We start from the raw sequence: 21,967 nt of genomic DNA, 5'->3' as shown, positions 1-21,967 counted from the left end.
AGAAAAATGAGGCATCGATGTATCTGCGAACAGGAAAAATGGCATGAGAAAAACATTGTTTTGCACAGAAAAAGAACACATGAAACTTGGACATGACATGTGGTAAGTTTCTAATGAAAATTTATGCAAACTTTCATTCATGCGAAATGATATTGCTCGGTGAATGGAAATTCAAGTTTGCACACCACCTGATGGATTTTGTCTATTTTAATATGAAATTGATATATTTGAATTACCGTATTTTCTATACGCCTTGCATTTGTTCTATAAGTCTCGTATTCTATAACTTTAACGAAATCCAGTATTGCAGATTCTAAAAGTGGAACAGCACCAGTGAGAATTACTGAATTATTGCCACTTTTTGACAAAACTATAGATAGCACTGTAGCACGTTCGAGTCCTTACAATGTTTGAGCATTATTACTTGAAACGTATGTAGACTATAAAAATCGGAAAAAATTATTTTGATTGACAACTTCCAAAAAGTGGTAAAAATTGGCATGCTTCCAATTTTCAAAAAATCGTATAAAATTTAGAAATTTATTTACTATGATATTTTATCGTTTTTGCAGCATAGGAGTAGCGCTAGTCCAAAGTATTGCACTTATTTTTTTTTAGGATCTACCGTACTGTGTTAATATTTTGATTAACAAATTGCAATGAAAAAGTTCAGAGCACCTTTTTTTCAGTTCAAAGTGCCCCTCTGCCGCTAAATTTTTTGTAGGGACCTATTTAGACGGTCTTCTTTCAAATGACATAGGTTTTATTTGGAAGTTTGGGATTAAGTTGAAAAACTTCCCTTGTCAGGTGAAAAATAACCCTGAAAGGTTTTTTAAAACGCGGATGAAATTACGAACAATATGTATTCTTTGAGTTTTTAAATTGACACAAAGTCAAGTTGACCTGAGTGAAAGGAGTAAACGCGTGTCTTCTATCAATCTTGCATGCATCTATAAATTATGATTGCTTGAAACGATTGCTGAAACGAAAAAAATGCAATTTTTACAATAAATAAATGACAAATTAACCCAAACTCTATACCAGTGTTACACTTGGCACTTAGTCAGTGCAATACTATAAGACATTGCTGAACTTACAGTGTTATACATATGATATAAATGTCAAAAAAAAAATTAAGAAACTTTTTAACTTCAAACATGTTTTTTTTCACGTTTTCACAATTTTGATCTAGCACGTATTCCAAAAGAAATTGATTTTTTTAACATAAATGGCCAGATTTTGTAAAATCAAGCTCACAATTAATTTATCAAATAAAGACTTAAAAACTTGAATGTTTTATTAGTGTAATATGCAATAGATGTACGATGACATCTTGTATAAACAAAAAAGAGAGACCCGCTGAGAATGTCTAGTTTAAAACAATTATAAAAGCGTTGAAAGTACACAGGGAACGAGAAAAAAAAGAGCATTACATCTATAAAGTCTGCTACTAATTTTGAATTTTAAATTTCAAATCTCTTCTTCTCGTTCGTTCTACTGAGACAGCATGTGGTTTCGATTGAAAAACTGATGGCTCTCTGTGTGTGTTTCTTTGGACACGTTGTGATGTGCATCAGCACTGAGAACCAATGCATCTTTCTTTCTCATTATCGTCACCTGGAAATGTGAATGTCAAGCTGTGCAAAAAAAAATTTGAAAGTAAAGCAAAAAAGAGTGGAAATTTACAAACCCAAGCAAGATCCTTGATAACACCTTCTCCTCCTTGTTCGTTGTCCAATACCACACTTTGTGCTGCAAGAGGACCAGGACGACCATCCCGTCCAAAGACCAGATCTATTTACAAGTGGTCTACGTGTTGTGGTTTCGGAGCATCTCTGAAAGTGTTTTGATGCTTGAAGTTTCAATTTAGTAAATTGAAATAAAGTTACTAACAGACACCATAAGTGTGCATTTGTTTGAATAAAAACAGTGTTCCGGAATAGTTTTGTTCGTAATTTGAAGTATGTTTTTATATTCCCGAATGGTTTAATTTATTATATACTAGTTGACTCTCAAGTTTATAACAGAAATTTTCCGCTAATTTTCTAGTTTTTTAAAGTTCTCTGTTGGCGTTGGAAAAATTGAAGCGACGGACGTTTTGCGAGCCAATTTTTGACGAATAGTATAGTTGTTTTATAACACCTACGCAATGTCCATAATGGACTAGATTCTGTCCGAAACTTGGAGTTTTTTTTTCAATTTTAGATTTTGATTTAATTTTCAAATTTTTAAATGCAAAAATATTCACAGTACCTGCCCATAACAATTTCTAACATCGCTGTCTTTTCCACGGCAAAAGGCTGCAAAACATGCTCGCTTCCTGAATTGCACTCCTTCTCCGCAGTTTACAGAGCAATCTGACCATTGCGACCATTCTGTCCAAGTATTTTTGTTTTCTCTACACGATTGCATTACACATGGTCCGGTTTCGGCACATTCTGAAAGTCAATTGTTTTTTTGAAGAACACATTCATTTCATACCTTGCCCGATGCAGTTTTCTCGTCTTCTGAGCTTTTGCCCGGTTCCACAAGTTACACTGCAAGCTGACCATGGTCCCCAGCTAAAAATATTTAGAAAATACTAAAGTTTACGTGCTCTTTGTGCAAAACCCTTACTGATCAACTTTCCGTAAAATCATGTTGGTTTGCCTGTTAGGAAGTGGAGCAATGAATCTATTTCTGAACGTCTGCTGCGGCGGTGACGTAGTTAATGGTCTTTCAGATCCAGTACATGGTCGTGTGCATGGCTGGCGTTCACGCAGAGCTCCAGCACATACTCCCGCCAAGCAACGTCGAACTCGAACTTTGACTCCTTGTGTGTCTGAAGGACAAATTCAGTAGGACATCACAAATTTTACTTTTTTTTTGTCTAATCTTTTCCCATTTGTTTATACTTTTGAATGCTCAATTTCTAAACGAAAAAAAAAACTTACGGCAATCATAAGTGACGCACTCTGACCAAACAGACCATCCGGACCACTCGTTGAGGAAGGGGGCTAAAACTTGGAATGCTTCAGAATATTTATAACTTTCAAAACCTACTTTTCTTGTGTTCTTTGTATGGATTGGTTTTTCCTGCAAATTGATCCACAGAATGAACATGTGGCATTGGTGGCGTAGTTGTTGTCTGTAGAACACTGAGAGGACAATCAGCTTCAGAATATGCAAGTGTTGTCGAACCACAGAGAAGGGGCTGAAAATAAATTGTATAACGTAATAGTAATAACCAAGGCACTAGCATACCCGGCATTCTCCTTTTATGCAATATTGCCCAGGCCCGCACGGAGCTCCGTCGGGAAAATTGGAAACTGTTCGGATGTTCGTTGATCCCGAAATTAGACACCAAATTTTACACATTGCCTGTTCAAATTGCATGCCTTCACCAGACAATATTGTGTTTGGAATAGCGTTTTCATCGCGAAGACGAGAGCAAACTCGAGTTGCATAATTTTCTATGGAGTCACCGTTACATACCTGAAGATTCAATTTTTTATAAGGAAACTCTAAAATTATAGTTTTCATTTGAGAACTCTGAAACCATGAAAAAATGGGGTTTGAACAGTGCTTTAGATTCTTTGATCAGTGGTACACAAAAACTTTCCAACACTTATTGATCCGAAACTTTTTTCAACCGTTTTATTAATATATATTTGGTCATTTTATTACCATACTAATCAGTTCCCCGTGTGCCGCAGTCTACATTTCAGTATTCAAATTTCACTTACATCTCTATGACAAACCATTCCACGCGCCTCATCACCTTGACATGGTGCGCCTCCATTGTTGGAACTGAAGAAAAAAATTGATGGAAAATGCATGAAATTCTCTTTACCTTGGATTATTACACTGTCTGATACTTCGCATAATTCGAATTTGTCCTCGAATCTCACACTGCGAACACCTTCCACCGCAAGTTGGTGCGGGTCGATCGTTCCACGTGGACCAACCACCTACAGTAACCCTCATCAATTGACTCGATCCAACGCATTGTCCTTGACGACATATCTACAAATTAACATTTTAGAACGGATGTACGTTGTTGTTTACCATTCCGAATCCACAGTACGTTCCCTCTAAGGCTGGATGCGCCGTTCGAATAACACCTTCTCCGTTGCCACACCACACCATTTGACAGATGTTCTGATAAGATCTCAATGAAGAGATTTCAAATAAACGTTTGTTTTACCTGCATTGTCTGTCCATCTTTCAATTCATGCTTCCAACATTCACCGTGAAATATCTCACACTGTTCGTCAAGTGTAAACAACTGCCCAGGTGGCTCGGATTCTTTAAATGCAACCATGCGTTGTTCATTAGCCGACGCATCTTGTAAGCAGTTCGGAGGGCGGAAATCATCTCCCAAGTGCTAAAAATATAATTACTTCAAACCAGTTACAAAAATGTATCTTATTTCACCGTAATTTAGTTTTTTTCTGCCTTGTGCCAATACGACTAATTACTGGTTTTTTTTAAAATGAATTACATAACTCAAAAAACAAACCCCAACAAAAGTTGCCATTTCATTCACAGAACATTGGCTCCAGTGAGTCTTTCCACTTCCCACCGACGGGCTCATTATGCAACACCTCAGATCACATTCGTTGTCCCCATCATGATACATTCCCAAACTGCAATAGTTGTACCAAATTGTGATTCTTCACATTAAAAAAGCCATACCTATGACCCATCTCGTGAGTGACCACAAAAACACTGCCAAAGTCGAGGCCTTCATTGATTGTACACGATCGAACACCACTACACATCCCTTTAACCGGGGCGTAACCGGCAACTGTTTTTACTCCGTTTCGATGGAGATCGTATCTTCAAAGTGAAAGTAATTGAGTAAAATGGAAGTGATTATTCATACCCAGAGAATAGAAGAGCATGGTCCCAATGCCTGGGGTCTGCATCATTCGGGGGGTTTATTTCGTTTTGGTACTGGCAAAATGCGTCGAGAAGTCTATCGACGTCTCCATTTGAGTGTTTTCTTGCATTCATTAAATGCTAAAAATACATGTTTCAATAACTTCTACAAAGTATGAACTTACTGGAATATTTTTCAGGATTTCATATCTGACAATTTTGATGTTGATTCTGGGTTGAAGAAGTCTTTGGGTGTAGAGAACATCAATCTGTGATATGAAAGGTTTATCTAGTTTTTCGTACACATAAAAACATCTTCCATAAAAGTTATATTCAAAATATTAATACTTTCACACCTATGCCAACGTAACTAAGTATCACAAAAAAACGCTACAAAAATTGTTTAATGTTTTCGAATTCTTTGAATAAATGTTGATAAGTTACCAAGATTAAAAAAAAAACAATTTTTTGAATATTTCGAGCACAATTACAAGATCCCTCGACGTTTAAATAAGTAATGGATATTAGAAGATAATGAGAGTGTAATATTTTTGTAAATTTTTAGGGTTATAAATATGCTGGCGATAGTAAATTTTGAAATTAATTACAAACAACTTTTGGAGCTTTTTTGAACGATATTTAAGTATTTTAGCACTATAGAAGCTGCCTCAAATAATTTTCACACGAGTATTACGGTACTATGTACGATTGAAATTTTTTAAGTACGACGAAGTAAATTCTGATAATTAGCTTACATTATTCACAACTGCCATGATGAAAGTGTGCATATTCTCCTCTGCAGCTTTCCCGTACATTTTCTTAAAATGATCCCACATTGCATCATCCGCAAATACAGCCAACTCTACGGTGAGGATATCTCTTCGATGTGGTTCGGCCCTTCTAATATCTTTCACCATTCGTATCAACATACTCTTCATCGCGATTTCCTCTCGATCTTCTGGATACGGATCTTCATTGGCATCTATAAAATAAAGAACTCATATCAATATCTTTCTTTCTTTGCAATCCATGAAATGCATACCAAATTGGCATTCATGATCGATGGACTCAATACTCCGTTTGTGAATAACATGATGGCCAGTTTGGTGATGGGATTGGATCAAGTGATAATCCCCGTTGTCAGCAACAACCATACCATTCTGCAAATCAACTTTGTTTTTCTTCGATTTATTTACTACATCTTTGGGTCTTTGGCGGCAGCCCATCAAAACGATCAAAGATCTAGACGATAAGAATTTTGATGAACGAAAAACTACATTCATAAAAGTACTGAAACTGTTTTGCCTATGTTTTCAGCGAATTGAAGTTCCTCATTAAAGGTCATCTCTAAGTTTTTTTTCTTATGTTTCAATGACTCAATTTCCGCGTTCATAGCACTAAAACCATCAGCAACTTCCTCGTAGTAAACGAAAAGTGAAAGTTGATTTGATAGTGCCATTCTCGCAGTAAGATCGCGATCGAATCAGGAAAAATAAGTATATCGCGGTGGGTTTCTGTCTTCATCAAGGTTGGGTCAAAGATTACCATTTTGTTTCCGCAGCCGACGAGACCGATTCGCGTGCCGTTCCGAACGGCACTTTCACCTTCGTAAACACAATCTTTTAGTGGATGCATCATTAATTCAACGTCGTTTTCCATTATATGATAACCTGAAAGAAGAAGCGTTCCGGGTTTCTGGTCTTTAATCAAATGGGTTTGAACACTGTTCGGTTCCAAATTTCCCGAACATTAAAGTTTTTAACCCTATCACCATCGTTTAGATAGTCTATTATCTGCTATCATAACGAAACGCTCTAATCTCTCTGACAATCCTGATTAACAAGCATGACAATGGCGCCGCAAAGACTACAGGGGGGGAAAAGCAAACCTTCAGAGAACAGATGCGGTTTATTGCGCAACACGAACGTCTCCATGACTCCATCGATAAGGAAATCCATTTTGAATCCATCATCAACATGCCGTCTGTGTTTTTTGTTGTCGTCCAAAAAGTATACAGGAACTGGAAGAACATTAAGGATAATAGCATAGAAAAAAGTAAATATTTGAGTGCCACAATCTTCGGCCAGACGGTTTCCCTTTTACTATTAATGTGGTAAGGCTATTAGACAAGGTCACTACAAATACGGGAGACAGACAAGCCGCCTCAAGTGGTAGCTTTCACAAATTTCACTATATTTTCACTACCTTTGTCTTTGTTTTCTGTTCCGAAAAAGTGCTTCAACTCTAGTGGTGTCATTGAGTGATGTACTGCGGAAATCACCTGGAAATTTGAAAATTTTTAAAAGGCAATGTTACCGTATTTTTCGTATAAGACTTGCACCCCCACTTTGAGAGCTGGCAAGATACTTCCAACATTTCTTTTTTTTAATTCTCTACATTACGATAATAAAATTTTTTTATGAAATTTAAGACACTCGAGATATAAGACGTGGAGGAGGGAAAGCATCTCGAATGGGAAAATACGGTATATTTAACTGACGACTTACCGCAATACTATATAATAGAGTTAGTACACATGGATTCATTCTGAGCTTCTTTGTTCCAAATTTAATCCAAATTCATGACAAAAACTGATTGTAATCGTAAAAAAATTGTGGAGTTAATAGAATGAAATATAGGAATAAGTCCCACGATGAAATCTGAAAAGAATAACAATTAAGCTATGACATGAAAAAAACCGGGAAAAAGATCAAGCACAACAACTGAAAAAGATGAAAACGTGAACTTTGGCGAATCTATATATAAGATCGAAGAAGCTGCAATTGGCAACGAACGATATTCTTTCCAGACATCTTTCGATTTTGTACGCCATAAAAACTTTACAGTGATGAAAAGATGAGATCAAGCTGGTATACATGTCAATTAGCACTATCATGAACACTTTACAAGATAGATGTATTTTTCAATCGGCATCTCCTTCCTCATCGACGTACAAGACACATAAGTCTTGATACCTACTGTTACTCACTTGGTGGTCATTTACACTTTGTTGGCTGAAAAATTACACTCAACAAAAAAGCGAGAGGTAAGCTTAGCAGATCAGAAAACTTATCACTTGATTACAAAAGTAGTACTTCTCGAATAATCACATCAAAACACAAAAAAATTCGATGGGGGGAGTGTATCTTCTTTTTATACCTAGTGTCTAGCTTTCACCTACTTACCGGTTTGGAAGGTTAACAGTTTTCAGTTTTCAGTGATCAGGATTGAAAGTGTTACAATTTTCAAATTGTATTGGTTTGTTTTCAAGGTAGGAAAGGAAGTTGAAATTAAAGGAAAGTGGTAATGAGGAGAAAGGAAAAGCGGAAGAGAAGGGAAAAGTACTGGAAGAACTTGATCATTACCAACTTATCACTTGGCGCAATTCACTTGATAATAGGAGGAAGTAATGAAGAGAAGCGCAAGGAACTTGAAACTTGAAACAGAAATTTGAAATCTTGAAGAACGCATATGATTCGTTCGCAATTCCTGAAAACGCTCAGAATCATAATGATAGGCTAGAAGTGAAAGGCTTTTTGCTGATATCGGTGACCATAGGAAGTACACCGAAAAGAGGAGACCCCAACCGTTCAGCAACTAAACTTGATACCATTGACGCTTCATGTGGAGGACTGCATACGCATCTTCTTCGTCTTCTATCGCAGCCTCTTTTCTCTCTCTCTCTCCCTCTCTCGATCTCACGCAATAGCTAGGAGATGCTGGAAAAAACTAGGCAAAAACAGCGCTGAATGTGAATGTTTATTATTGCGGAATGGGACGTGGACACAATATTAGAAAATATGAGATTGCGCGAATGAACTGTATTAGTATTTTTATAGCCGATGGCAATGGCAGGAACGTAACAGAAAACGTAAACTGTAGTTTTATCGAAAAAGAGAAAATCAAATTGAATCTTCACAGATACTTGTCACGTCTATTTGGAAAAAAAAACGAAATTGTTGCTATCAAATTTTCATCTCGAATTTCTTCGACCGTCCCATTGTTCAACGTCCCTCACTGCCCACCCCTTTTCATTTCAGAAGGTCAACCAAATGTGACCCATCTCATTTCAAATGTCGAATAATCCATCCTGCCCCGACTGTAATGGCTTGTGTCAGCCGAAAAAATGTGTGAAGTGAATGTTGAAAATGTGTACTAGAATCGTGTTTTGCATTCGCTCTGCCATGGCAGATGCCATTCGAAATGTTACGAACCTTTTTAAACTCGTCATAAATCTGAGATGTATTTCCGCATTCACATGTCTACCTCAAATCGTTTGCAATCAAGCTAATACCAGTTAAAAACGAGTTGCAGTTTTGAAGGCGTGAAAAGTAACAACACTTTCGATTTTAGAAAACGTCAGCTTAATCTCGCATGATCTAAGTCTCAGAAGACGCTGTTGATGCAGCTAGATACTTTTTGAAAATATTTCAAAAAAAGGTAGATAACTTCTAGAAAATACACGGTGTCCGGTAATAGGGGAGATACCCATTTATAGGTGGAGTAGCAGCAGTGGGGGAAGCGTTTAAAACTATGGTCAAAATAACCAACTTTCTCAGTAAAACTGTTTTTGATTAGGAATTTTTATTTACTGTAAAATGTGGCTGTCACCCATAATTTTGAAAGCCAATGTAATAAAACTGTCTACTATTTTTCACTTTAACTTTTTTTAATTATTTGTGTTAAAAGAACAACTTGAACATGCGACATTGCTTTGATTTTCCTTAAATGCTCAGCTTATTTTTTAAAAATTTATTATTTATTATGAGAAGCAAGACACAAACAACAACAAAAAATACTGTTCAGAAAATATCACAGAAATATCAGGAGAGTGCTGGGAACTCGTTTTCATCCAAAAGTCCCGCATTACAAGTTGGACAAATTCGCTTGATTTTGAACCATTTTTGAACACAAGTGGTGTGATATTGGCGTTTACATGTCGAGCACTTCACGGTATCCTGATTCTTAACCATATCTTCCAGACAAACTAGGCATTCCTTATCGTCAAGTTCATCTGATTTAATTGTCTCTGGAAGTTTGAGCAGTGGAGCACAGATAAGTGGAGCATCTTTTTTCAACGTGTCTTTATAAGCTTTCACAAATTCATCAGAGAATGTTGGAAACTCTCGGAGCTCTGGAATATCGTCGCTTCTGATTGTTTCATTTTTCATCGAGTTGATTCGCTTCTTCAGAGACCTTCTATAGCCTTCAATTTGACGTGCAAAGTATCTGAATTCACGTTTAGCAATGCTCTTGGTTTCCGGATCCTGTGACGTTTCGCAAATTCTTGAGGTCATGACAGTTATCTTGTTCAGTGGACTCTCTGACTCAAAAATTTCCTGAGCTTTCAGAGTATCGACTAAAATTTTATGAATGATTTCAGTTTCTTCAAGTAATCTTTGAGTATTGTTGGTTATGGAACGTTTTTCTTCAAGTTGCTGACTTTTTTCCTTCAGGCTTTTAATCGATTTTTCTTGCTGAGCAATTACAGTTTGTTGAGACTGATTCTGCCTGAAATTTTCCATTTATATACCGGCTCACTAGTTGTTTTTCAAATTAACTTACGCTTTCAAATGTAGAATTTCATCCTTTTGTTCAATAACCTCTAACGATTTTTGTGCTAGAGCCTGTTGATGTTCTAGAAGTTGCCTGTAAAAAGATTGTATATCGAAAATAGTGAATGACTTTAAAATTTCAAAATTAGAATTAAACTTACGTAGTCTGAAGGCGAATTGTTTCATTATTCACGTTATTCATATCAGATTTGTACTTGAGAAACTCTCGTTGAATTGATTCTACGTGTCTGCAAAATTATCAAATTGCATAATTATTTAGCTGTTTTAATTTGAACTCACTCTTTTAAAAGCAACATTTCCTGATCTTTCTCGGCAATATTTTGTGATTTCTCTTCGCTCTCTTTCTGACTTTCCTTCAATGCTTTTCTGAGCCGTTTTGTCTCGATTTTTTCCAATCGAAAGTCTTCTTTAGTTTTATTGTGATACTCGCTGGTTCTGAAGCATTTTTGGCACGGATCTGGGTTACTTTTTACTTTTTCAGGAACTAATTGTTGAGATGGCTTCTGCTTTTTGGACTTCTTGGGCTTTTCATTTTTCAAATCAGAGAGCTGTGCTAGAGTTTCTTTAACCTTATTTGCGAATTCCAATGTAATCTTCCTTTTCATTGTTTCAGCAGAATCGTCAATTGTTAATTCTTTTTTGGACTCGATTTCAACTGCTTCCACTCCAGCGACTTTTGGTTCCTTTGGTTGAAAGCATTTTTGACATTGGTAACCAAAGATTCGAGAGCACACAAGTTGACTGTGAATGAACTCAGCCAGTTTTGGAAATCTCCGAGCAAGGCAATCAATTTGAAGATGCTCAACTATTCCGTAAACATCAGATGTTGACAGCTTTTCAATTTTCAGCGTTTTTGTCAAATGCACAAAGTAAAACTCAGAAAGCTCACAAATTTCTGGGAAGATCAAGTCGAGCTTCAGATGCTTGAGTTCATTTGACAAATCGGTTTTTGTAAATCCCTCCTGTTGCCTATCACGAATGTCACTTGGTCCTTTGCTAGAAATTGTAAGCATTCTGTGGAAAGTATCCAATTCACTGTTGATCATTTCGACGAGTTCCAGATCGATAAATTGAATACCATAGGTAAAGTCAAAATGATTATCGACAAAATTGAAAAACTCTCGGATCACATTCAGCTGAGAAGGCTCAATTCTCTGAAACATTTTCTTGGCGGTGATCATATTTCCCAGAAGATTGAACAAGAAATCCGACGCCAGAATGCAATATTCCCCTTTGTTGATAGTTGGAATTGGAGTCGCTGCATACTTGGCAACGGTGATTGGAGTGATCACAAACTCAATCGTTCGCATATCTTGTGGTGAAATCCGACTCGCCACTTGTTGATAAGTGAATGTAGACAATTCTGGCATTTCGAGAACTTCTTCTTCAAGTTTTGAAACATCCATTTGTGCTTGTTTCATCGCATCTAGAAGTTCGTAAGCCATTATCAATTTGTTTGGTTTATCGTCGAAAATGCGAACAATTGGTTTCTGAAAAAAATAAAATAGTTAACTTGTTAAATTGTAGTTTTTTAAGCAAAAGGTACTTGAACAAATATTTGGCCCGAAAATGTTAACCATTTTGAAAATAACCTTTTAACTTTTTTGTTAAAATTAAGAACACAAATACATTTTGCATTTCGATTAAGTTACCATTTTCAGAGATAATTATTGTAAAATATTTTTGCCAGGTATCCTACACATTTATTAAATAAATTTTTGAATAAACTAACCGTTGAGGGTTTGGGCTTGAACAACGTTTCACAGTCTCTGACGAATATGTCCAGTTGGAGGACGACGAGCTGACTCCACGCAAACACTCTTTTGAAGACATCCTCATTGTCTCTTATTGGATTTCTGGCAATGAATTTCTTCAGCAAATCTTGTAACGAATCGTGAATGCTTTCCATTTCAAAAAGTGGATTTATCTGCTTCCATTGTACAAACAACTCCTCAAAGGTATGCTTCTTGAACTCCAATTGCAACAGCGGATTTTCAAGATAATCGTTGAATTTCTAAAAAAACGGTATAAAACTAATAAAACAATTCAAACACTTTAAAACCTACATGTTGAATGTCCTGAATTCCGGTTTGTAGCAGGGCTGCACTTACAGCACAATATGGGACCATTTCGTTTAGAGCAGGTAGTGAAAGCTCTTTCATTTTCAGATAAGCCGTAATAGTGGCTAATGAAAATTCCGTCTCAAATTTTCTCAATGGACTTGTAGAAATAATCGATTGAAGGATCACAAAATAATCTTGCTTGTAGATATAGGGAATTCGCTTCATACTCTGGTAGAAGATCGGCTCTTTCTAAAAAATGCTCATTTTTGTTGAAATTACTATTATATATCGAGCAACTTACTGTGTAGACCTCGGTCGTATCAAATTGAAATTTATGGTGACTTCCAGGAAAACGACGGAACAAGTTCAAGTTATCGTAGATCTCTCTTGCGGAACCGTACACCATCAGTTTTCCGTTGGAGGCGTCGATGAGATTTTGAATGTTCTTCAGTGGATTCTTATCCGTGCATTCCCACTTTGTTGGAAGAAGTTCCTTTGGAAAGTAGTGGCAGATCAGTTTCTTCAAAGAAGTTGAGGAGATCATGAAAAACTCGACTGGGTCGATGAACATGATGATAGTTAGTGTGAGGTGGACTGAAAAAAATAAATAAAATAGAGATAAATAATAAAAGACTGGAAAATGAGAATGTAAAAAATGAAATCTCAGACAAAAAATGCGAACCAAAAACTGACCACAAATAAATAATGTAATGATATTCCAGATCTGACTCGCATCGTCAGACAGTTAGCTCCGCCCAATTACCGGACGCTTCTCTCTTCCCGGGAGGCAACTGAACTCTGTATATGTTGATGTGCTGAAATTTCAGTCGATAACCACCAAACCAGGAACACATATCCACATCATAAACATAATGTTCACTGTTACAAGTTATTGACTATCATCCCGGACGTTCTACAATTTTACGACCGTGAGAACATGGTTACAATAGGCTGTAGTATAGGCATGAGAACCTTCGAATTAATTAAGGGAACCTGAAAATGTATTTAAAAGTTGATATGCATACTATTCAATTTGAAAAATAAGGCATTTGAATTAAATGAGCTGCTGATTAGGATAGGTATGAATGACTAGCAAAAATTGTCCAAGACCTGTAGATCGGTTCGCTGTTTTGTACTTTTCAAAATGCATTTTTTCTGCTTACAAAATTCTGAAAGAACACAAAATTTCCAACAAAATGGCTACAGGGATTTTCAAGAAAGTTAGTTTGAAGCCAGATATTATGTTTCAAAGTTTGGAAGATCTACTAATTTTGCATAAAAATGGTCTAATCCATTCAATCTGAAAATGTACTCTTGACCACGCTGAACAGTTTAATGAAATAAAACAGAAGCGCTTCATATGATTTTTACGTAGTTTTGAGTTTTTGAAAAAGCAGCTTTCAATTAAATGTTGCAATTAAAAAAAAAAAACTTACGTACGAGCTAGCATACTTTGTTTGGCATTTTCTGGTAATTGAAGCATGCTTAGCAGTTTTATGAAATAAAAAAGAATCGCTTCATATGATTTTTACGTAGTTTTGAATTTTTGAAAAATACAGCTTTTAATTAAATTTTGCAATTTTTTAAAATTAACTTCCGTGCAAGCGAGTTTACAATGTTCAGTATTTTCTAGTATATTCAACCATGTGAAACAGTTTTATGAAATAAAAAAGAATCGCTCATATGATTTTTACGTAGTTTTGAATTTTTGAAAAATACAGCTTTTAATTAAATTTTGCAATTTTTTAAAATTAACTTCCGTGCAAGCGAGCCTACAATGTTCAGTATTTTCTAGTATATTCAACCATGTGGAACAGTTTTATGAAATAAAAAAGAATCGCTTCATATGATTTTTACGTAGTTTTGAATTTTTGAAAAATACAGCTTTTAATTAAATTTTGCAATTTTTTTTAATTTTGCAATTTTTTAAAGTTAACTTCCGTACAAGCGAGCCTACAATGTTTGGTATTTTCTTATGTCAATCTATTTTTTGGTATGTCAATCTATTTTTTGGTATGTCAATCTATTTTTTGGTATGTCAATCTATTTTTTGGTATGCCAATCTATTTTTGGTATGTCAATCTATTTTCTGGTATGTCAATCTATTTTTTGGTATGTCAATCTATTTTTTGGTATGCTCATCATTACAATTGTGCAGTCTTCAATTTGGTTCAATCGGCTATTGCTTTACCTCCAGTCACGCGGAACAACAGTACATACATCATTCTAATGCATAGCCTATCAGATTCTGCTCAAATCAAAAATTTTTTTGTACAACAATTTGGGGACAAATGGCGCGGCGCCTATCAGGCTTACCAGGATGTTATGTCGAAACCTTATCAAGCAATGATGATTAACAACGACCCCATGTCACCGCCGTCTATGAGAATTCTCTCTGACAATATGAGCGAGTACCCGATCGCTTACGAACCAAGTATAAAAGCAGTACCTACTGGTGGTTTGTACACATAAAATAAAAAAGGCGGCCCGTCTCTTGATTCACACTGATTTTCTGCATAAAGTTATGAAGCAGAACAAGTTAACTCTTCTATCGGAATATCAACATGAGAAGCCCAAGTCTACCGGCCCGTTCGAAGACTTCCCTTGTCAGGGCGGAAACCTCTCCCGGAGCTCAATTTGAGTTCTCCGGGTGTCCGGAATCGGTCGATGCACCGTCAGCTAGTCGAGGGGTGTCGGAAACCCGCTGACAATCAATTCGCGCGGATGGACACGGAGCAAAGTATCAAATAAGCGCGGATAAGCATGTTGAGAGGTTTTTAACATTAACAGAACACAAGATTACACGAATTCAAGCTTATTGAACCATTCCCGTTTGTTTTAGGTGGTTAAAATATAATACACGAAATAAATTGGAAAATATAGGACTTCTGAGTGATGGTGAGTTAGGGAACCAAGAAGTCAGGATTAAAAGTCCTTATGGTTGAGAGTTAATTGAGGAATCTTAGGAAATCGACAACAGAAGACTAGAATAAAAATGATATCAGGAAGATAGGCAATGGGTTAAGGATGCACCCGTGGAAATGAACATTGTAGAAGATGGAATTGTTGAAAAGCTACAGTTGGTGCCAGATGTAACCGAAACATTGGATAGAACCGTGGAATAAAATCGTTGAGGTTACAATGAAGCTGGCGTCGTCTGAGTATATCAGAATTCCCAAGGATGCAAACCTGAAAAACCCACAAATATAGGTTAGAATTGTTCTTCTATAAATTTTTGAGTATTAATGACATCAATGAAAATGTTAACTCAAGATGCTAATTGAATAATAGTAAAAAGCATGAAATATATTCAACAGTTTTTTTTTTCAAAGGTCATACTGATTGCCCAACATAATTTTTCTATGAAACCTAGTTGAGTTCGATCTGTGAACATTGAAGTAACTTACATCAAAAAATGAAAATACGATATTTCTTAATAAATCTCAAAGTTTGTTCAAGTTTTGGGTCATCACGAGTGTTGTAATTGTTGTCAAAAGTGCAAGCCTAAAATGAACACATTATATTTTTTTCCAAATTCTGCTTGTCTCACATATTGAAGATTATCAAATACCATTCAGAGTTGGCCCATCCTGAGCATTGGCCAATAAGAGCTGAGGTAAGTATACTCAAGACGAACAAATCGGTTACAAAATCCCATTTGATAAAAGATATGAGTTTGAAAGCCAATTCAAAACATTGTGGCATTTTCATTCTGTTGTTGGTTGCTCGATTTTGTTTGGAATAAGTTTCTTGAGAATCCATTCTGCAAATTATGAAATTAATTTAATAATTTTTTTTCAAAGCTCTTACGGATTAATGTAATCTTCAAATTCAGCTTTTGAAACAACAGCCAGTTGAGCAGCATAAACTGCTCCGGAAAGGGAGATACATGCTGCAAAATCATATTGTGTTATATGTACAGTGGAGTTTTGAAGTTTCGCATAATATGTTTCTCTATAGATATTTCAAAAGAAATTTAGAACTACACAAATTAGGAGAAATTTTCAATTAACTGCTTAAAAGAGCATCATTTCATGTTTCACTTTCAAATTATCAAAATCTGAAAAACGAGTGATTGTCAACACAAACCGCAAAAATATGTTAGAAATTTAGAACTCAAGTTGTCAAAAAATCCTGATTTATAAAATTTTTTTTTAAAGACATATACTGCTGGATTTACAATATTATCTTCGCTACTTCTAATAAACTCGAATCCCAGATAGTCTTGCATCATTACGAGCTCATTGACACTTAATAGGTGAATTTTCAAATGCAAAAAAACGACTTACAGGCTGCTGAGGCAAACATGATCTTTAGGTTTTAATTGTTCTTTAAATAAACTTTCTAAACTTTCTGATGCTTTTTTTGTAAAACTCTCCATTTTTACGGGCTTCCCTAGTTACCCTTGCAGCCGTTACAGGACTGCAAGACTAACTAGGTACAGGGTGTGATTTTGATGGTTCTATTGCGTTGTTATCACGATTTGATCATTTTGCTATAATTTCTTGTCACCCTGTTATAGAATTGCACCTTTTAAGAGTCTTAAACTAAAATTTTGCCACCCTAGTTTGTTCGGGTGAAATGGACAGAGACGTCGAAAAACGTCTATGAAAACCGTCAATCAAATTTTGTCAAATACCGACCACCTTTTAAAGGTTAATGCGCATTCGATAGATATATTCCCGCAGCACGTATTAATATTTTTGTTTCTATCAACTTTGTATCTATGGGGTTCAATCAAAAAATAATCTAGAATGAAAGGGTATATTCTTTTTTGAAAAAAAAAACTTACCATTGGGGATAATTTTGATGGAGTATCGGTGAGGAAAAACTGCAGGGAATAAATGACACGCGGTGATAACTCCCCAATAAATTATCTTAGTGAATTTTTCTAATTTGGAATCAAACTTCAAGGCTCCAGCTCCATCCTGAAAAAAAAACAGTTTAGATGAAAAATTTTTTGCAAGAAGCCAATTTTTTTTGCATAGATTCATTAACAAAAGTTGATTATACGTTACGCTAATTGAAACTGTATCTGATCAACTGTAATAAACTTGCTGAACTATGTCATTCCTGGTGACCACCAAAAACTCAAGGTTCAATGTGAAAAACATTACTTAAGCAATCGTTAGACAGCAATCAGTATTCAAACGTTGTAAGTTGCGTATTGGAATACCTAGTTTTCAAAAGCACCATAGTTTTAATTTCAGCCACTGTTTTACTGGAGAAAAAAACTAAACAGGACCATCACGTCAAGTATAAAATTTTAAAAGAGGAACTTGTAACAGTACGTACGGAAACCAAATTGTTTCTAATCAATGCGAAAAGGTTCAAGCCACTAGTAGTGTCAATGATTAACTAATCATTGAAGTTGTTAACAAAAAAACAACGAGAACAAACCATTTCCAAAGAATGTCACTAAAAATGCGATCAACAGAATCACGGAGCAGCATCGTTCGTCCATAGATGTCACTGGTGGAATGTGCACTTAAAAAGACGATTACAACAGACTACTATTAAAATGCTTACCTGGGAAATCGGTGAAACATGAAATCAAGTAATTCGAAGACACGATAGATAATACTTCTTTCCAAACCATACTTGTCCATCTTGAGACACCGTTGTTACTGAAAAACATTTAATTGAAAGATTGTTTTTCTTACAATTAGGCCACGACGTTAAGTGTTGTTAACTAACAAAATTGAATCTCAACTGCGGCAAATGAGGAGCTGATTTATACCTTTTTATTTAGATGGTGCTGAAATTAACTTGATAAAAATGTTCAACAAAGTTTTTATTTCGACTCAAAATGTGGTAAAAACTGAGCTTGCGCTAATGTTCAAGAAATCTAAACAACTGTCACATGGAACCTCTACAATTTTAAAATATGAGTATTTTAAACATAATTAAAACGCAAACTGGAAACACAACGCCCAAAATAATAGGTGACATCTTAGTCTTTACCGCTTTGTGACTCGAATTACAATGTTTATCAACATTTATTTTAGAACTTTTATTATGTTGTTTGTTTCATTCAGCCCCATAGAAATAGGTTTGAATTACTTTCCCTCTGGGCCTAGTTTGACTTTATGCGAAATGAGCAAAATATAGATTTTTCAAAATTTAAAAACTCACACTCCTTCCGTATTGTTCTATCGGAAGAATGCTATCCTCGAGGCTTCAATCGCCACAAAACTGACCAGTGTCCATTGCACAGACATAAGAAGCAGGCACCCTTTAAATTCATCAAATAGTGAACCCATTTCGGTTTAATTATCCTGCAAAATAAATATTTCACTTGTAATGAAATTGCACAAAAATCGTAGGTAACAAGAAACAAGTGTAGAAATGAAGCATTATCAAAAAAAAACATTTGAAACAAAAATTCGGAAGATTTAGATATCTGTTATAAAGGTTTTTGCATATATGTGGCTTCAGGGGAATTGCCTAACAAGGAAAGTAGAGAAATGGTACTCTGCAGTTTGATATGGCATAGTGAGTTTTCGATGAAAGAGTGAATCAATTTGTATGTTCCCAGTAAGGTGATATTGACAAAAAAAATTTATATTTGAAAAAAAAGAAACCTGGGAAATTTTTAACTAATAAAAACGCTTTAAAAAAAGTGAATGAATAAATTAGTTGCAACGACAAGTGTGCAAAGCAAATGAACACAAATAACGGCCCTCGAATTATCGACTGGTAGTTCCATCAATACACCGTCCCTTTGTTTTTTTCCCAGGAGGCAACTTGGCGTATAGCGTTGTTTCCTAATTTTCTGGACTTATTAAGAAAACCTGTTGGGGGTAAAATGGTCTTAACGGGATTGAAAATATATTTAATCCTACACAATTTCATTTTGTTTTGTGTTTAGTTTTTTGATTACACTTTCAACATAATTTTTATTTGTGTGATAAACTTCAAGAAAAATACGAATTATGCAAAAAAAAATTGAAAGAAAATCAAAAATGGAAGGTAATTGTGAACGTAAAAAATCAATAAAGCAAGAATAATTGTAAGAGGTTCTGAAAATACCAACTCGGCATAGAAAAAACTCATGATTTTGATTTGGAAAAAAAAGAGTTTGCATAGAAAATAGAATAAGGCAAAACACTGATAGCAAAAAAAACTTAATAATATTTTTAAGGAATGGGTAAAAGGAATCTGTCAAACAATTGGAATGTTTCTGGAAAAGTTAGCATTTTCGAGTTTTTGTGATTGACGAAGATTTTTACTTCAAATTCGGATGCTCCTCCAATATCTCTTCCACTCTGTACTTCAAAAACTTCATTTTTTCTGATGCGGCAGAGAACTGGAATAATGTAATTTTATATTTCAAACAAAAAAGGATTGTATAAACTTACAAATTCAAGGATTTTGTTCCGATCTTTCACGGCTCGTGCAGAACAACAGTACTTGTAACTGTTTCGCAAAATAGTCACCACGAGCAAAGATTCTTTGGCAAGTTTTCCCAATTTTTTGATGAAATCAAGAATGTTTATCACTTCCTTCAGGTACTCAGCAGTGCCAATCGTAATGAACAGATGAACGGACTTCAGGGGAAATGGCCTACAAGCGAAGACTTTTTTTTATTTATTTTGGAGAAAAATCTGATTTTTTTGAGAATTTGCCGCTTTGCCAAAACGTTGACAACTAACTTGTATAATTTTGAATAATGTTAAATATGTTTATTTTGACAAACCTAGCGTTACTCTACCTTCTAGTGTTTTAAATTTTAGAATTTTGAAAGAGGTTAATAATTCTAATTTAAAATTTAATGACTTCAATATTGAAAATTCACTCACTTCTCCATTAATCCATCGATCTGCTGCACAACTTTATTTCTGTAAACAGCGACATTTGCCAGCAAACCATCAATTTGTCGGCTGTCATTGACAGGGATTGAAGATATATATTTTTCTCTGATGACTTTTACAACTTTGCCAAGATCTCTCTGTATTTGCATTACTTCATTGTGAACGTTCTCGTACGGTTTTTGAACAATGCCGTCTCGTTTCTCAGTTTCTTTGATGTACTCCGAAATTTTCAATCTTGTTTGAATAACAATTGGAACGGTGGATTCGAGAACTTTTTTGAATTCAATGCATTCTTCCGACTTGCTGAAAATATTACATGGAGCCTCCTGGAAGTAACAAGTTAAATTCTTACGAGACACATGGGATGTTCCTGTTATAATAAATGTTGTACCATTTTTTGCACTCCTCTGCAACCTTTTTATAGATAGTTTCAATTCCATATAACTCTAGTGCAAGTGATTCCAAATTTTTTTGGATGTTCAAGTCCTGAATGCCAACAAAGTCAGTTTTGATAATTTCCTGAGCGTATTGAAAATGTTCAGGGGTGTTGAAAATCACTCTCCACATTGATTCAGACGAAATAGGAGGTACTGTCGTTGTTTCCTAAAAAAAACATTTTTCACACAGTTAGTTCGCGGTCGTCACATAATGTCTTATTGGTTGTCAGGAGTGCGACCAAAGTCGGTAGGTCGCGGCTTTCTTTCAGGTAGGGCTCACTCTCATTGCAAACTGTATCTCTTAATTATTTCACTAATAATTCACTATCTCACTTGTTTTGTATATCTCACGCCACTAAAGTTAGGTCCAAACAACGTTTAAAAATAAATTTTTGCATTTTGCCAAGGGGAAAATTTTTGCCATTAGCGCAAAAAATACTGAACCCAAATCTGACACGACAATTGCTTATTAAATGGAAAAGTTCAATCTCTAGTTCCTGTGAAGTTTTAATTGAGCTTTCAAAGGTTTTCGTACGGATTGGTTCTGGTCTATCTAATAAAACATAAGAATTTTTATCAGAAAAAACTGTAACAAAATTCGATAACAGGGGCTTTATGTACACGCCGGCCTCCCAGCGCCGCCACCCGCACCGCAACCCTCGTCGTAAATAACTACTTATCGTACTAGTGAGCATCTGATTTCACGCCAAGATGCGAAACAGCGGCAAACGGCCGGTTGGCGTGAGGTCAGCATAGGCGCTGACGCCGCACCGCTTTCACATTTAAGGCCTAGGTTAGGTAGCAGTTTTTTTACAATCGCAGGAAAAATCTTATAAACCGAAAGTCATAACCAAGAGAAAACAATATATATTTAATAGAAATTAAAGTTTTGCAAATTAAACTTACATTATGCTCTCTTGTATAGTAAACAAAATGCGTGTCGTCTCTTCCGTGTTTTGTGTATGTTGCCAGAATGCATTCCCAATCACCCAATTTTGAATGCATAGGAGCAATGGAATGAATTCCCGACGGCAGCTTGTGGTTCCTTATCAGTTCCAGGAAATCATAGTTGGGCACTTTAAGGTCAGGAATTACACCACGAGCTTGGCCCATTGGTAGAGAGCTGTAAGTCAAATGTCAGTAACTTGTTACAAAAGCTTGCAGGGTGAAAATCAAGGATAAATGGAAATGTTAGGTGGTACAGGAGAAAATAG

General features: G+C 35.6%; 4 protein-coding genes and 1 non-coding gene across 5 annotated transcripts; 1 reads left to right on the top strand and 4 right to left on the bottom strand.

The window, feature by feature from the left end:
• Positions 1–1,281: 1,281 nt before the first annotated feature.
• On the bottom strand, positions 1,282–7,548 carry adt-3 (Peptidase M12B domain-containing protein). Its single transcript, NM_076280.7, has 22 exons — positions 7,371–7,548; positions 7,069–7,144; positions 6,752–6,883; positions 6,409–6,533; positions 5,906–6,023; positions 5,619–5,845; positions 5,049–5,132; positions 4,868–5,004; positions 4,678–4,821; positions 4,502–4,628; positions 4,187–4,366; positions 4,048–4,140; positions 3,833–4,005; positions 3,726–3,789; positions 3,244–3,474; positions 3,043–3,193; positions 2,934–2,996; positions 2,617–2,821; positions 2,482–2,561; positions 2,254–2,438; positions 1,691–1,835; positions 1,282–1,617 (listed from the first exon to the last, which is right to left on the bottom strand). Exons 1-22 carry the CDS (start codon positions 7,407–7,409, stop codon positions 1,574–1,576), a joined length of 2,823 nt encoding a protein of 940 aa, NP_508681.3. The 5' UTR covers positions 7,410–7,548; the 3' UTR covers positions 1,282–1,573.
• A 98-nt stretch (positions 7,549–7,646) lies between these two features.
• T19D2.9 lies at positions 7,647–7,832 on the top strand. Its single transcript, NR_070781.1, has one exon. It is a non-coding gene; the product is annotated as an Unclassified non-coding RNA T19D2.9 (non-coding RNA).
• A 1,772-nt stretch (positions 7,833–9,604) lies between these two features.
• Positions 9,605–13,103, bottom strand: T22B2.1 (RING-type domain-containing protein). Its single transcript, NM_076279.5, has 7 exons — positions 12,804–13,103; positions 12,506–12,751; positions 12,172–12,453; positions 10,719–11,929; positions 10,580–10,666; positions 10,429–10,512; positions 9,605–10,374 (listed from the first exon to the last, which is right to left on the bottom strand). The coding sequence occupies exons 1-7, from the start codon at positions 13,071–13,073 to the stop codon at positions 9,687–9,689; spliced, it is 2,868 nt and encodes a 955-aa protein (NP_508680.1). The 5' UTR covers positions 13,074–13,103; the 3' UTR covers positions 9,605–9,686.
• A 2,198-nt stretch (positions 13,104–15,301) lies between these two features.
• T22B2.2 (uncharacterized protein) lies at positions 15,302–18,778 on the bottom strand. Its single transcript, NM_001392756.1, has 8 exons — positions 18,638–18,778; positions 18,032–18,129; positions 17,903–17,989; positions 17,295–17,430; positions 16,313–16,394; positions 16,053–16,265; positions 15,910–16,006; positions 15,302–15,691 (listed from the first exon to the last, which is right to left on the bottom strand). Exons 3-7 carry the CDS (start codon positions 17,903–17,905, stop codon positions 15,946–15,948), a joined length of 495 nt encoding a protein of 164 aa, NP_001379962.1. The 5' UTR covers positions 17,906–17,989; positions 18,032–18,129; positions 18,638–18,778; the 3' UTR covers positions 15,302–15,691; positions 15,910–15,945.
• A 952-nt stretch (positions 18,779–19,730) lies between these two features.
• On the bottom strand, positions 19,731–21,866 carry T22B2.3 (CDK5 regulatory subunit-associated protein 3; the record flags this gene model as incomplete). Its single annotated transcript, NM_001373271.2, has 5 exons — positions 19,731–19,811; positions 19,864–20,068; positions 20,305–20,619; positions 20,669–20,919; positions 21,660–21,866. The coding sequence occupies 5 exons, from the start codon at positions 21,864–21,866 to the stop codon at positions 19,731–19,733; spliced, it is 1,059 nt and encodes a 352-aa protein (NP_001360049.1).
• Between the last annotated feature and the right edge of the window lie 101 nt (positions 21,867–21,967).

The sequence above is a fragment of the Caenorhabditis elegans genome, chromosome X, assembly GCF_000002985.6.
Source record: "Caenorhabditis elegans chromosome X".
Taxonomy (NCBI): Eukaryota; Metazoa; Nematoda; class Chromadorea; order Rhabditida; family Rhabditidae; genus Caenorhabditis; species Caenorhabditis elegans.
The sequence above is the reverse complement of the archived record's forward strand: the minus strand, read 5'-3'. Positions and strand labels throughout refer to the sequence as shown.